The sequence below is a fragment of the Apodemus sylvaticus genome, chromosome 1 (assembly GCF_947179515.1).
Source record: "Apodemus sylvaticus chromosome 1, mApoSyl1.1, whole genome shotgun sequence".
NCBI classification, from domain to species: domain Eukaryota; kingdom Metazoa; phylum Chordata; class Mammalia; order Rodentia; family Muridae; genus Apodemus; species Apodemus sylvaticus.
In genome coordinates this window covers 184,160,380-184,173,513 of record NC_067472.1, presented here as the reverse complement: position 1 = coordinate 184,173,513, position 13,134 = coordinate 184,160,380, and the positions used below count along the sequence as shown (strand labels likewise).

Sequence of the window (13,134 nt, the reverse complement as noted above, 5' to 3'; positions counted from 1 at the left end):
TTTTCTTCTGTCAAGCTGGGCCTGTTTCTTTACAGACAGGAATCCACTCCAGTCAACCCCTATTCCTAACAGTAGTAGCTGCTTCTCACACTGCCGTGTCTACACCTGTAAAATCACTAAGCACCTCGCAAGGCTCCACCACAAACAGGGCCTGAGTCTCTGGAGGCCATAGCTGTGTGGCAGTAGACATGGGGTAGGCTGGCGGGCCCTGAGCCAAAGTCCTGGGGCTCCACTGGCCCTGGCTCCCAGAGCAGCTGCCTCGGGGGAGTCTCGAGGCCGCAATGGGTGAGCTTAGGAGGCGAAGGTTGCCCCCTCCTTCCCCACTGCTGGGCTTGAAGACTCTCTCACTGACTAAGTGCCCCCAGCAGGCAGCTCTAGGTTACTCAGCCTCAGGCGACCCTGGAAGCCCATCAACCAACTTATCAAATGGCCCGTTTTCTAGTTCCTGCACTCAGTAGGATCAACATCAAATAGAGTAACATTTCCAGACTAGGCCACGTGCGGCAACTGGTGAGTTTGCTTGTAATCCCAACAGCGGTCAGGAGACAGAGGCAGGGGAGTGTGGCAAGTCTGAAGGCAACCTGGGCTACAAAGTGGATTTAGGCCAGCCTAAACTATGTAGTGAAACCCTGTCTCAAAGAAATGAAAAAGAAAAAGAAAAAATAACCCCAGGCCACTGGGACGTGGAATTTCAGCACTTGAACTCTGCAGGCCAGCAGGCTGCTTCGAGAGCTGGGGCTACGCGGTCCCCGCAGGGAGTAGGGTGGAGGACCTCTCCTCCCTCCCTCCGTCCGGCTCAGTCCTCACACTCCCCTTACTCCACAGCTGGACAGGAGCCTCCATACACCGCACACATACACCAAAAAACAAGAAAATACTTTAATTGTAAAACTAACTTGAGGGATTGGTGGCAGGGTGGGGGACAGGAGCCTGATTCTTCAAAGTGGCTCTGTCCCTGGGCCAGCCACCCCGTAGGTCAGGGATCACCTGTTCCCAGGCTGAGACAGAGACACAGCTAGTGTTATAAAATGACAATATAAATAGACTTCTAGAAAACAGAGGCTGTCTGGGTGCAGTAGTCATTAGCTGCAGACGCTGGGGAAGGGGAGGCCCCATGTTTCTCCTGTGGAAAGAGGGTGTGGGGCTCTGGGAAAAGGCCACTCTTCAAACATTCATGATTGACCCTTCAATGGCTCAGGGTCAGGGGCTGGGCACCAGGTAGGCTGAGGACAGAGGAGCTGGACTTTCTTAGTGTGTTCTCAATCTCTCTCTCTCTCTCTCTCTCTCTCTCTCTCTCTCTCTCTCTCTCTCTCTCTCACACACACACACACACACACACACGCACCTCTTTCTCATAGTGTCGTCTCTGCCCCAGTGGCCCCTGATGCAGATTTCCAGTGATGGGCAGCCACCTTCTCTCCTGTAGACAGTGCCCAGGGGAGGGCCTGTCCTAGGATCCTGGGAGCTTCATTGGCTCCCACATGTCCTGGCATAGCTTTATAAGTCATGGAATCAACACCAGAGCTCAGTAGTAGGGTCCCACAAAGGCCCCAGCACAGTGACGGCGGTGCCCTAGAGTGTCTCCTGGGCTGTGGGAGCCGGCTGGCCCTCTACTGGCTCTGCCGGGCAGCGTGGCCCACGGCTCTTTGGTTCAGGACTGGGCTCAGGCTCATCTGGTTCGGTGCTGGCGCATAAGGGGCACAATGCTGGCGGGCGGCCCCGCCTTGGTGAGGAACGGGTGCTTCAGCAGCTCGGCAGCCGTGGCCCGCTGGGCTGGGTCACGCACCAGCAGGCGATCCAAGAAGCCTTTCAGAGAAGGTGAGGCCTGTGAAGGTGCAGAGGTCAGGAGGGCAGGGTTACTTAGGGTGAGTCCACCTTCCTATAATGTCCTGTGAGCTGACGGCGTCTTAGGGAGGGTCAGAGGTCTCAGGGGTTACCACTGGGCCGGAAAGGGCATGCCCTCCTAAGATCTCCTGAGGCTCATGTCCTCCTACTCTTGTGGTCTGGCAAGAAGCTACAGGCAGCCCCTTCCCACATGCAAGCTCCTCATCATACAGCTATGGTCAGGCAAGCTCTGTGGCAGCCAAGGGCTCAGGGCACCGCCAGGACTCAGCAATGGTGAGCCTGCTCTGCTCACCTTGTGCAGGTTCTTCAGTCGGGGTGGCAGGTTGTCCCGAATCATCTTCATGGCTTTAAGGGGTGGCTCGTTGAAGTAGGGGGGTTCCCCATCCACCATCTCGATCACCATTACCCCCAGAGACCAGATATCCACCTAGGATGGGAAAGGGACCACAGTGCCAAGTGCAGAGGGCGGCCGGTCCTCGGCAAGCTCCGGGAAGGCCTCTGTCGGCCTCCACCTTGGGTGTCTAGTCCTGAGCCCACAGCTGTGGATAGTGCAAGCCTGCCTACGCCGAGTTCTCAGGCCTAGGCAGCAGCAGCTGCCACGGACTGCTGCGTGAGTCCATGGCCATTCCTGTCGGTTACAAACCATCCTTACTAAGAGAGACCTGAGACAGTGAGTCTCAGCTAGCCTCGCTCCTGCGCACCCTGCTCCAGTCTGCGCACGACTTACGGGGATCAAGTCTGCTGACGTGGACAATCTCAGGGCTAGGTAGGCCACGGCACCAAGGAGCAGGCGCAGGCCGCGTGGGACTGGCTTACCTCTGGCCCGTAGGGAAGGCGGGAGATGAGCTCCGGGGCCATCCAGTACGGGGTGCCCACCAGCGACCTCCTCCGAGGCACCTCCTTGCTCACCTGGGCACAGAACCCGAAGTCGGACAGCTTCACCTGAGGCACACAGGGCTGCAGGTCAGAGGGGCTCGCCATTCGGACCGCCTTAGACACAGGCTCCACTGGGCAGCAGGGCTGGGGCAGCTCTGCTCCCTATGGGCATGGCCCTTGGGTGTCTGGAGGTTCTGAGGGGTGTGGCCTAAGCCCCGCAGCTAGCAGCGGCTCAGCAGAGACCTGACTGGTCTGAAAGCCGGGGCCTGGGCAAACAAGCACGCTCTAGACACTGGTCCAAGCGAACACAGCCCAGCCTGCGTCGGCGAGAGAAGGAACCTCCACACAACCAGGTCCCAGGACTTGCACCCTCTGTAGCCGCGGGCCCTCCTGATGCTATGTGGCTCTTCTGGACCCTAAAATCATGTCCTCTTAAACTCTGGTTACAAGCTGACTCAACCTCGGCCCCAGGTTCAGAGTCAAGATCTCAGTCTAAAAAGGCGGGAGCCAGCACAGCCCGCTTCACACCACAGGTCCAGACTGCTGGCGCTGGTCAGCCCTGTGCTCCAACCTGCTAAAGGGAAGGAGGTGTCCAGGAGGGCACGAGGTCCACAGCAAGCCTGGCCTAATGTCCGAGAGTCGGGGAGGAAGGGGGAGACATAGTGGAGCACCCCGGCAATCTCAGCCCTCAGGAGTGAGAGGACAGCCTGGGTAGCGCAGCAAGCGCCAGGGCAGCCATGGGCACACAGAAGACTGTGTCTCATAAAAAAAAAAAAAATTAGGTGTGGGACAGCTAGATCCCCGTGAGTTCAGGGCCAGCCTGGTCTACACACCAACTTCCAGGTCAGCCAGGGGCTGGCTACACGGTGAGACCCTATTATTCAAACAAAAATAAAATTAAAGAAACCAACAGGGAGGCCGAGCAGTGATGGCGCACGCCTGTAATCCCAGCACTCTGGGAGGCAGAGGCAGGTGGATTTCTGAGTTCGAGGCCAGCCTGGTCTACAGAGTGAGTTCCAGGACAGCCAGGGCTACACAGAGAAACCCTGTCTCGAAAAAACCAAATCCAAAAAACCAAAAAACCAAAAAAAAAAAAAAAAAAAAAAAGAAACCAACAGGGAGGCAGGCCAGCTGCTTGGCCGGGAAGCGTGTACCCAGAGCTGGGGCTGGGGCCCAAACCCTTCCTCGCTGGGCCCCGTCAGGGGTTCAGCTTCCAGTTCTATGACAGGCATTCCACCAACCGGACCACGACTCTGGGCGTTCTGTAAGGGACAGAGCAGCTGCTCCTCCAGTCCCCAGAGGCTCACCTCAGCAGCAGCGGCAGAGGGTGAGGCAGGGACCCAGCACTGGGTGTGACGGTTTACCGCGACTATCAACTGGAGAAGACTGAGTGACAGGGCCTGTCTGAGGCATCACCAGAGACTAGCGGGGACAGAGCTGTCCCGACTGTAGGTGTGAAGGGGAGCAGGCCCTCAGGACAGGCTTTCTCCCATTTCCTGGCTGCCCAGAAGGGAGCCGCTTGGCTGTACGCTGCTCCACCACGATGGAGCGAAACTTCTGATATGCCGAGAACAGTGTCACTCCCTCCTCAAGCTGTCCTTTCCAAACCACAGCAAGTCACACACATCCAGCTCCCACCCACTCACCCGGCCATCATGGGTCAGCAAGATGGAGTCACTCTTGATGTCACGGTGGATGACGCCCTGGGCATGGAGTACAGACAGCGCCTGAAGCACAGCCAGGCACACGGCGGCAATCTGCTCCTCGTTCATCCTACGTGGGCAAAAGGAGCAACGGGACATTCAGGGCGCTGCCTCGTGTGTCCCGCCTGGGGTGAGAGTGGGGAACAGAGAGGCCCCCACCCTGCTTTAGGACAACAAGAGTCACAAAGACCTGCCTCAAGGGGTCGGGAGCCAAGATGCTATGACCCCATCCCGTGTGCCTGGCCGCACTGCTCCACCCACACTCTGGAGGGCCCTTGTCTATCACCAGAGGCGATAGGGCTGGTCCCAGCTCCACCCCGGGAGCATAGGAGCCAGCAGCTTGTCCTACAGTACCTGGTATGGGTGACGATATCTGTAAGGGCGCCTCCCTCCAGGAACTCCATGACCACCCAGAGCTCGTCGCCCACCAGGTAGCTGTTGTACATCTCCACCACGTTTTCATGCCGGTAGTCCCGCATGATCACCACCTGGGCAGGGGCAGAGTCAGCACCGGGACTCGGGCACGGCGGCTGGCAGCAGCCGGCCCCCCAACCTCCCCCTTCCAGCAGGCTCTACGCTGGCAGGCTAGCTCACTCCAACTGTCCAAAGACCTGGAGGCCAACCTGAGGGCAACCACTTCATTCCAGGGGTACACCCTGGGCACCATGCAGGTTCTCTAATCCTGACCAGTCCTGGCCGGTCTTTTACTAGTCTGACTGTCAGGGGACATCTGGGGAAATAAAGAGGGCAGGAGGACAGGCAGGTTTGAAGGAAAGCCAAAATAAAAGCTGTGTGTGTGTGTGTGTGTGTGTGTGTGTATGTGCGCCCGTGCATGCATGTGGTACACCTTAATGGAGCACTCCAGATGGAGAACTGACTCTCCATCAGAGGAGCAGGCTGAGCGTGAGGAGGAATTCTCGGTGTGGATGAGCCCTGGGATGTGGGCTGTGGAACAGGAGAGGGTAGGACGTGTTAGGAGACGGGCAGACAGACAGACAGGCAGACTGGACAGCATCCGAGCTGGACCTCAGGGACTCCTGTGGCAGGGGCAGGATGTACCTGTCACACCCACACATTTCAGAATTGCCTTTGTGACAGAGCCAAGGCTGACACTCAGAGCCAGAAACTGGGCTGAACCAAGTTCCAGTTCAAGCCTGGTTCTGAGCTCGCCGGGCTGGGCCTGTGGGCAAGGAGCTGGGCTCTGCCGTGAGGACATGGGGAACACTAGGAGGGCTCCTTGGTCTTTGTCCTCCTCCCGGCATCCCACCCGAGGCTGTGGTGCTCCCAGCCCAGGAGTGCTGGGTCCCCATGCCTTTGAGCCTTTGGCACCCCCAGCACGTGCCCTTGCTGCCCGTGCTGTACCCCTTGCCCCTCTCCAATTCCCTGCGCCGAGAGAGTGCCGGCTGCAAAGCCAAGGACCCCTCTCGCATGTTAGACATGGAGCGCCCAGGGGAGGCCTGAGAGAAAGGCTGGAGCCCAGGGGTGAGAGAAAGGCTTCACAGAGGACGGACTGGAGGGAGGGATACTGGGCTGTGGTCTGCAGTGAGGTATGAGGAGCATCCCAGACACAGGAAGCCCGAGAGGAGAAGATGTCTGGAGGAGGACTCAGGCCCAGGACTAGTTGGAACAGTCATGGGCACTTGAGAAGACAGAGGTGCATTAGGCTGGGCCAGCTCTGAGGAGAGGAGGGCAGAGCACTGGGCTTCCCGGTCAGCACCCACCTCATTGAAGAGCAGTTCCCGTCTCTGCTGCTTGCGCAAGTCCATCTTCTTGACGGCCACCAGTTTGCCCGAGCTGCGCACAGTGGCTATGCACACAATACCTGTGGAGCCCTCGCCGATCTTGATGAAGTTGTCTAGATAGGAACGAGGGTCCCCTGGGTCCACCACCAGCTGCAGGGCAGCCCGGAACTGCTCATGGGACACTCGTTGGGGCTCCCGCTGTGGTGAGCGAGGCCCAGGGGGCCCGGGGGGCCCAGGGGCAAGGGGTACAGTAGGGGCAGCAAGGGCACGTGCAGGGGGGGCCAACTGGGGCTCAGAGGCATGGGGACCCAGTGCTCCTGGGCTGGGAGCACCACGGGCTCGGGTGGGAGGCCGGGAGGAGGAGGAGGACTGAGGAGCGGCCAGGCCTGTGGCTGATGGCCCATTAGGGGCCATAGCGTGTGGCTCCCCCTGCAACGGAAGAAAGAGGCGCTGTGAGTGGAGGCTGCATCAACTCTCCCATCCAGAGGATGGGGGGGGGGGGGTTGGGGAGGAGATAGGGGAGGGGGGAGGGGGGGAGGGGGGGAGGGAGGCAATGGAGTGGAAGTGGCGGCGCTAGGCGCTAACGTGGGAGATGGGTTACCTGGGCACCGCGGGGTGGGTGGTCCGTGTCAGCCCGTGGGTATGTGTTAAAGGGCCTGCCGGCTGCTAGTTTTGTCCCGCTGGTCAGACTGCCAGCCTGAGGAGTGCTGACGTCGGGCCCAGAGAGGGGGCGCTTATCGCGGGAGGCCTCCTGGGGCCCTCCTGGACCCTCCTTCGAAGACTTGGGCCTCTTCTCAGGCCCCACCCGACGTCTGTCACCACTGCCGCTGCCCGCCTCACTGTGGCCTGTGGCCCGGGCTCTGCCTCCAGCTTTGTCGGTGGCCATTCTGGCCGGGGCTGCCCGCCCCTCCGGCACTCCGTTCTCCTGGTGGGCACGGGCAGGTGGGGGTGGACTCTCTCTGCGCAGGGAGTTGGAGCGAGTCACCGACATGTTCTCAAATTCATCAAGCAGCAGCGTGAGGGCCCCATCCTTGGCGGCTTTGCTGCCCCGCACGATGGTCTGGGGTCCAGGTGATGGCAGAGTGGGGCCAGGAAGGAGGGGACACGGGCCGTGCATCCGGCACAGAAAAGACATACAACACAGAACATATACACAAAGACATACAGCACAAAACAACACAAAAACAAGATGGAGACAGTGAAATGATGGCTTAGTGAGAGTTCCCCTCCACCTGCTGGGCACTGCGGTCGTGCCCCCACTGACTGTCCCCCCATTCTGCGTGCCCCCAACAAGTGCCTCTTGACTTCCCTGGCTGGCGGCCTGGCAGCCAGCTCTGCCCTGTGGACTAGGGCAAGGGAGGCGATCGGGGCCTGTAATCAGCCCCCAGGAGCTGCAAATTACAGGCTGCTTGGTGCGGCACTTCCTCCCCTGCGGGCGGCCAGCATCATTAACCCTCAAACCAGGCAGCTCTGATCCCCTAGGGCAGAGGACGTGGCGCAGAATAGAAAGCCCACAGCCCAAAGCACAGGCCCAGGAGCCTTGGGAGCTGCGTGGCAAGCGTTGGCTGGAACCTATCTGGAACCACCAGTCCTCAAACCGACCGCCCGCATTATCCACCCCCACTGAGTGGTGGTCTTCTTGGCTCCACCATGCCCTGAGCGCTGGGCACAGTAGGCTGCTCCTCCAATACACCAGATGTGTTCACAACCTACATCTTCCAAATATGTCTACGACTGTCCTCCTCCCAGAGGTCTCTGATCAAAACACACTTTTCTGAGAACTTGCAAACACCTAACTTAAAAGCCTGTCACAAGTCTCTGCTCTTCCAGCCAGGCAGTGGTGGCGCACGCCTGTAATCCCAGCACTTGGGAGGCAGAGGCAGGCAGATTTCTGAGTTCGAGGCCAGCCTGGTCTACAGTGAGTTCCAGGACAGCCAGGGCTACACAGAGAAACCCTGTCTTGAAAAAACCAAAAAAAAAAAAACAAAACAAAACAAAACAAAAGCCAAAAAACCCCCCAAAACAAACAAACAAGTCTGTTCTTCCCTCTTTTCTTCTAGAACAGAGGTTCTCAGCCTTCCTAAAGCTGCGACCCTTTAATATGTAGTTCCTCATGCTGTGCAACCCCCAAACATAAAGTTATTTCACTGTTACTTCAGAACTGTGATTTTGCTATTGTTATGAACTGTAATGTAAATATCTGATATGTGTGATATCTGATGTGTAACTCCAGAGGCATCGTGACCCACAGGCTGAGGACCAGTGTAGGCCCTGGGGCAGCCGACAGACTGTGTGCTAGCATGCTGCTTCACCTCTGGGACCTTCCCAAGGATGAGACTTGTTCCACCATTTACAGGCTGCCTGTGTCCTAGATCAGAGTCTACACTGCAAAGGTACTTTGCAAAAGAAGAAAGGGAGGAGGGAGGAGACAGGTGAGGCGGGGAGCTGCCCCACCACTGCCTTCGTATGGCAGGCAAAGACAGGAGTGGGGGGGCTCTGAGGCTGAGTTTAGACTGAGCTCCCGGGAGCCACCTGGCTCCTAGTGGCATGTTGGGGCCCAGCCTCTGGTGGCCCTGGCTGGCTCCTAGTGGCATGCTGGGGCCGGCCTCTGGTGGGCCTAGCTGTCTGCCTGGAAGCCTGGCCTTGTCCAGGGAGCCAAGAAAGGTGGACTTTAGGTTTCAAACCCAGGACAAATGGCTGAGGTGTCTATTTAACATTACAAAGCAGACCAGGCCTCTAGGCTCTCCCAGCATCCCTCACCCCTCCCTATGACAGGGTCTTTCTTTCAGGCTGTGGAGCTGCCCTCCACCCTAAGCTTCTCCAGCCCAGGGGCTGGACTGCCCTCCCCCAGGGGCTTTCCCTACAGAACCCAGCCAGTTTGGCTGCGCTGACCCTGCTACCCTTTACCCTCCTGGCCTCTGGGTCTCCCGCTCTTCCCTCCCCCTCTCCTTACCTGGCTCAGGGTCCCGTCCACTCTGGGCTCTCCTGGATGTCCCTGCCTCTGACTACGCCCTCCCTCATATCCACAATAAACCTTCTCCTCCACCACACCTAGGAGCAGGCATGTTCTCCTTGTTTATCTCTTTGTTTTTTCATTCAGTGGATACCTGCCCGGCTTCAGTAAGAACCCGGAGTCAAGGGTCAAGGACCTTGATGTCTAAGCAGTACCAGCTAAGGTGCTGCACGTGCATTAGGACAAGGGTCCTTCCCCTTGCAGGACTGTGGGATGGCGTGGAAACAGAGCAGTGGTGAAATTTTGGGATCACACAACCTGTGAGAAATGGCTGCAAAGCTCACCGGGTCATGGAGTGTTTAGGGTGGGCTATCTGGGGACTATGGTGAGGCCTACTTCACAACCAGTCACTACTGGCTTCCTGCTGGCCTGGGTCATGAAAAGCCCATACAGATTCAGATGACAAGAGGGACTTTCTATGTAATGGAGAGAAGTCAAGGCTCTCACATGACCCTATGGGGTCACAGAAATAACCAGAAAGACCCCAGCCTCGACCCAGGTACTGTGGCTGTGGGCACCCTGATGACTGCCTCTCTCCTGCCAGGCCCTGACTGGTCACTGGGAGGGTGTGAGTCAGCTGCAGAGCCAGGCGCCCAGCCTGCTGACCACAGGCACGCCCAACTCCCCCGAGTGGGGACGAGTCTGGCTGCACTGCTCTGGGTCCCACCACCCCTGGCCTGGGCCCAGCGGGGGCTCTCTTATCATGAAGCCTGCAAGGCTGCAGTCCCTGCCTGGCAGTGAGACCACAATCGTCACGCTGTACACGGAGGCGGGTGTGAGGATCTTGGATCTGGACCTCAGGTCGCATTCCAGCTCTGACAATTTGCTCGGGATGATAAGACTGAATGGCTGCTGCCCTGCTCCCATCTGCCTCGGCTGCTGCCCAGACCTTGGGCTGCAGCTAGGGCATCCCCTGGGCACGCCCTGTGTCTGGGAGTGGGCTGTCTCCCGTGACACGAAGCACTGGGAGACCAAGGCTGAGTGTGCGGTGCTGGGCAGGAGTGGAGGTCAGAGGTCAGCATGGGCTGTGGGCCAGCAGTGGCGTGGCGATGGCTACCTTGGGGGCTCCGGGCTGGATGGACGTGATGCAGGCAGGGTCGATGAGGGGCTTGGGTCTGCGTGCCGACTCCTCGATCAGGCTCTGCCACTGGCGGGGCAGCCCCGTGAACTTCTGCTCGTGCTCGTCGAAGCCCGTGTGGACGCGGTGCTCGAAGTTGGATGGGGCCGAGATCTCCACCCGCTTCTTCTTTTTTCCAAACATGGTTCCGGGGCCTTAGCGCAGAGGGTGTGAACGCGGGCTGGCTCGGGCTCCTGCAGGCACCTGCAGGAAGGAAGCACCAAAGGAGGGGGGATCAGCGGCCGGTCATCCCACTCAAACCTTCCCCAGTTCTGTGCTTCTGCCCTGGTGGGTTCAGCAGCTCTCTCAGATACCAGCAGGGGGCAGCAGCCTCTTCCTGGGCCCTCGAGCAGCTGCTTTTCTGGGTTCCTCTTGAGCAACTAGAGGGTCAGGCCCAGCTGTCTACTCCTCAGAGCCACAGCTCCTTGTGTCCCAGAGACCTCACACGGTCCATCAGGTTCATACCAGCTTTCATCTGCAGGGCCATGCACAGCCAGTTCCCCCTGCCTATTATCCCAAGAGTCCTCTCCCTTCCTCCCTTTCTCCCTCCCTCCCCTCCTCCAGTTCCCTGGGTCACTACTGTGGCTTTCCTAACCACACTGCTGGCTATCACATCACCTTAGATGCCCTTCACCTACGGGGAACCTGCTGCGGTTTCTGTGTGGGGCGCCTTTTGTCTCCCCCCAACCCCAGTAAGGATAATAGTGCCTAAACCAGTCTGTCCACACAGTCTCCCTAGTCCCACCCCTGGGTGCCAGTGAACAGTCCCCACCTCTAGTCTGGCCACCACAGCCAGCGGCTACAGACAAATGGGCTGCCTCTCCACACTGTGACATCCCTATCTTTACGGCCTGGGTCTCCAGTCAGGAATCCAACAGTGAGCCAGGCATGGTGACATACCCCTTTATGGATTTCTGTGTGGTCTACGTAAGTGAGTTCTAGGCTAGTTAGAGCCTGCCTCAAAAAGGGAGTGGGAAGCTGGAGAGACAGCTCAGCAGGTAAGAACACTGGCTGTTCTTCCAGAGGACCTGGGTTCAATTCCCACATGGTAGCTCATATATACCATTGTATAGAACTCCACTTCTAGGGGATAGGACGCCCTCTTCTGACCTTCAAGGACGTTAGCAACACATGTGGTGCACAGACATACATGCAGGCAAAAACACGCATACACATAAACTTCAATGTACATTAAAAATAAACAACAGTAACAACAACAAGACGATGGATCAAAGGACGAGTGCAGCCTGGGGCTCGGGCTGAGCGGCTCAATCCCGCCACTCGGAGCTCAGAGCTCTCCGGGGCAGAGAGGGTCAGGCTATTCTGCTCAATGTGGTGAAACTGTCTCAAAATAAGATGATATCAAGGTCTGGGGCTGCAGCTTGGCAGCAGAGCACTGTACAGTAGGTGGGAGGCCCTGGGGTCCACCCCAGCTGAAGGACAGGATGATGGTGGCACCTCACAGAGGCTCAAGCAATGATGGACACTAGGCAGCCTCTCGACAACCCTCTTCTACCTCTCTCTACCTGGGTCCTGGGCGATGAAGCGACTGAGCCCCTCCCTGCCTTGGACCAGCCCCTTATGCTGGACAGACTGGGCCTGTGGGAAGAGCCTGGGCTCAGACAGACCTGGTCTGAAGCTGGCTGGGCTAGAAGCACCCTTGCGTGGGTGACGTCTCCTCCTGAGGCTTTGAGTTACTCATCTGCAAGACAGGAAAAAAAAAAGATCCATCAGCCATTCAATCACTAACACCCACTGTACCTGGCGGATAGTGGGACACAATGACAACGTAGACAGCCTGTGACCCACTAGGGTCTACACGGGGCGATGGTCCCTAGGCAGTGACAGTGTACACTGGTAGGACTGGACCTACAGGGTGCTGTCCAGCCATGGAGGGACGGCAGGGGTGCTAAGGGGAGGCTTCCTGGGCCTCCTGAGCGGAGGCCCAAAGGCCGCCAGAGCAGTTTCATGTGCGTCCCACCTGGCTCCCCAGTAGCTGGCAGGGTGGTGGGCAGGCACAGAACCAGTACCCAGCCCTGGTGAGACTACGCTGGGACGGTGTCCAGGGGGCCCAGCCAGGACTCCTCTTCTCCAGGCACAGGTCTCTTTCTTGGGAGTCACTGGCTCAGCCTACAAGGACATGGATGGGCAGCCAGCCAGGGAAACCGGTTTGGCAGCAGGGCCAAGTGCGAGGCAGGTGGGGACGCAGCAGCCAACCTGTCTCAACTGGTCCCAAGGGGCCAGCAGGTGGCCAGTCCCAGGCCTGGACAGGGCTTTCCCAGCTGCTCTAGTTTCTTTGCTTGATCCAGGTCCAGGGCTTCTGGCTGAGGGTTGGGCCGGCTGGGCAGAATGGGCGCCTCTGGCTTCTAGCCTTCTGTCTCCAGAGCAGCGCTGCAGCATGCACCCTTCCTTCTGGCCTCTCCTGCCCAGCCTGTCCCAGCACCCCGACCTCGGCACCAGGGCTACCCAGCCCTCCCTGGCACTAGGCCCGTCTCTACAACTCCAACAGTGCCACACCTCTAGCTGCCTGATACAGCGTGGGGCCTGGCGCTGCGACCTGCAGCTCCCTGTCCTCCGTCCTGCAGCTCCCTGTCCTCCGTCCTGCAGCTCCCTGTCCTCAGTCCTGCAGCTCCCTGTCCTCCGTCCTGCAGCTCCCTGTCCTCAGTCCTGCAGCTCCCTGTCCTCCATCCTGCAGCTCCCTGTCCTCCGTCTAGCTTGCAACTCACCCTGACCTCTCGGCTCTACTCTCAGTCCCCACCCCCTACTCCCAGGGAGGCCCAAGGTGGCCCCAGATTTGGCAGAATGGGGGGGGGTGGTGCATGTGATCGCTCAGTAAGC

General features: G+C 58.6%; 1 protein-coding gene across 2 annotated transcripts in view; it reads right to left on the bottom strand.

Moving 5' to 3' along the window:
• Positions 1 to 865: 865 nt before the first annotated feature.
• Pak4 (p21 (RAC1) activated kinase 4) overlaps positions 866 to 13,134 on the bottom strand; it is a 39,023-nt gene continuing 26,754 nt past the window's right edge. The window contains exons 2-10 of one of the 2 annotated variants that reach the window (XM_052167559.1): positions 11,925 to 11,998; positions 10,237 to 10,500; positions 6,768 to 7,226; positions 6,146 to 6,595; positions 4,779 to 4,912; positions 4,368 to 4,494; positions 2,662 to 2,787; positions 2,138 to 2,272; positions 866 to 1,825 (exon numbers count right to left, since the gene is read on the bottom strand). In XM_052167559.1, coding sequence (XP_052023519.1) covers positions 1,670 to 1,825; positions 2,138 to 2,272; positions 2,662 to 2,787; positions 4,368 to 4,494; positions 4,779 to 4,912; positions 6,146 to 6,595; positions 6,768 to 7,226; positions 10,237 to 10,440 — 1,791 coding nt within the window. In that variant the 5' untranslated portion in view covers positions 10,441 to 10,500; positions 11,925 to 11,998 and the 3' untranslated portion in view covers positions 866 to 1,669. The remainder of the gene's footprint in view (positions 1,826 to 2,137; positions 2,273 to 2,661; positions 2,788 to 4,367; positions 4,495 to 4,778; positions 4,913 to 6,145; positions 6,596 to 6,767; positions 7,227 to 10,236; positions 10,501 to 11,924; positions 11,999 to 13,134) is intronic. The other variant, XM_052167569.1, reaches the window with a different exon arrangement.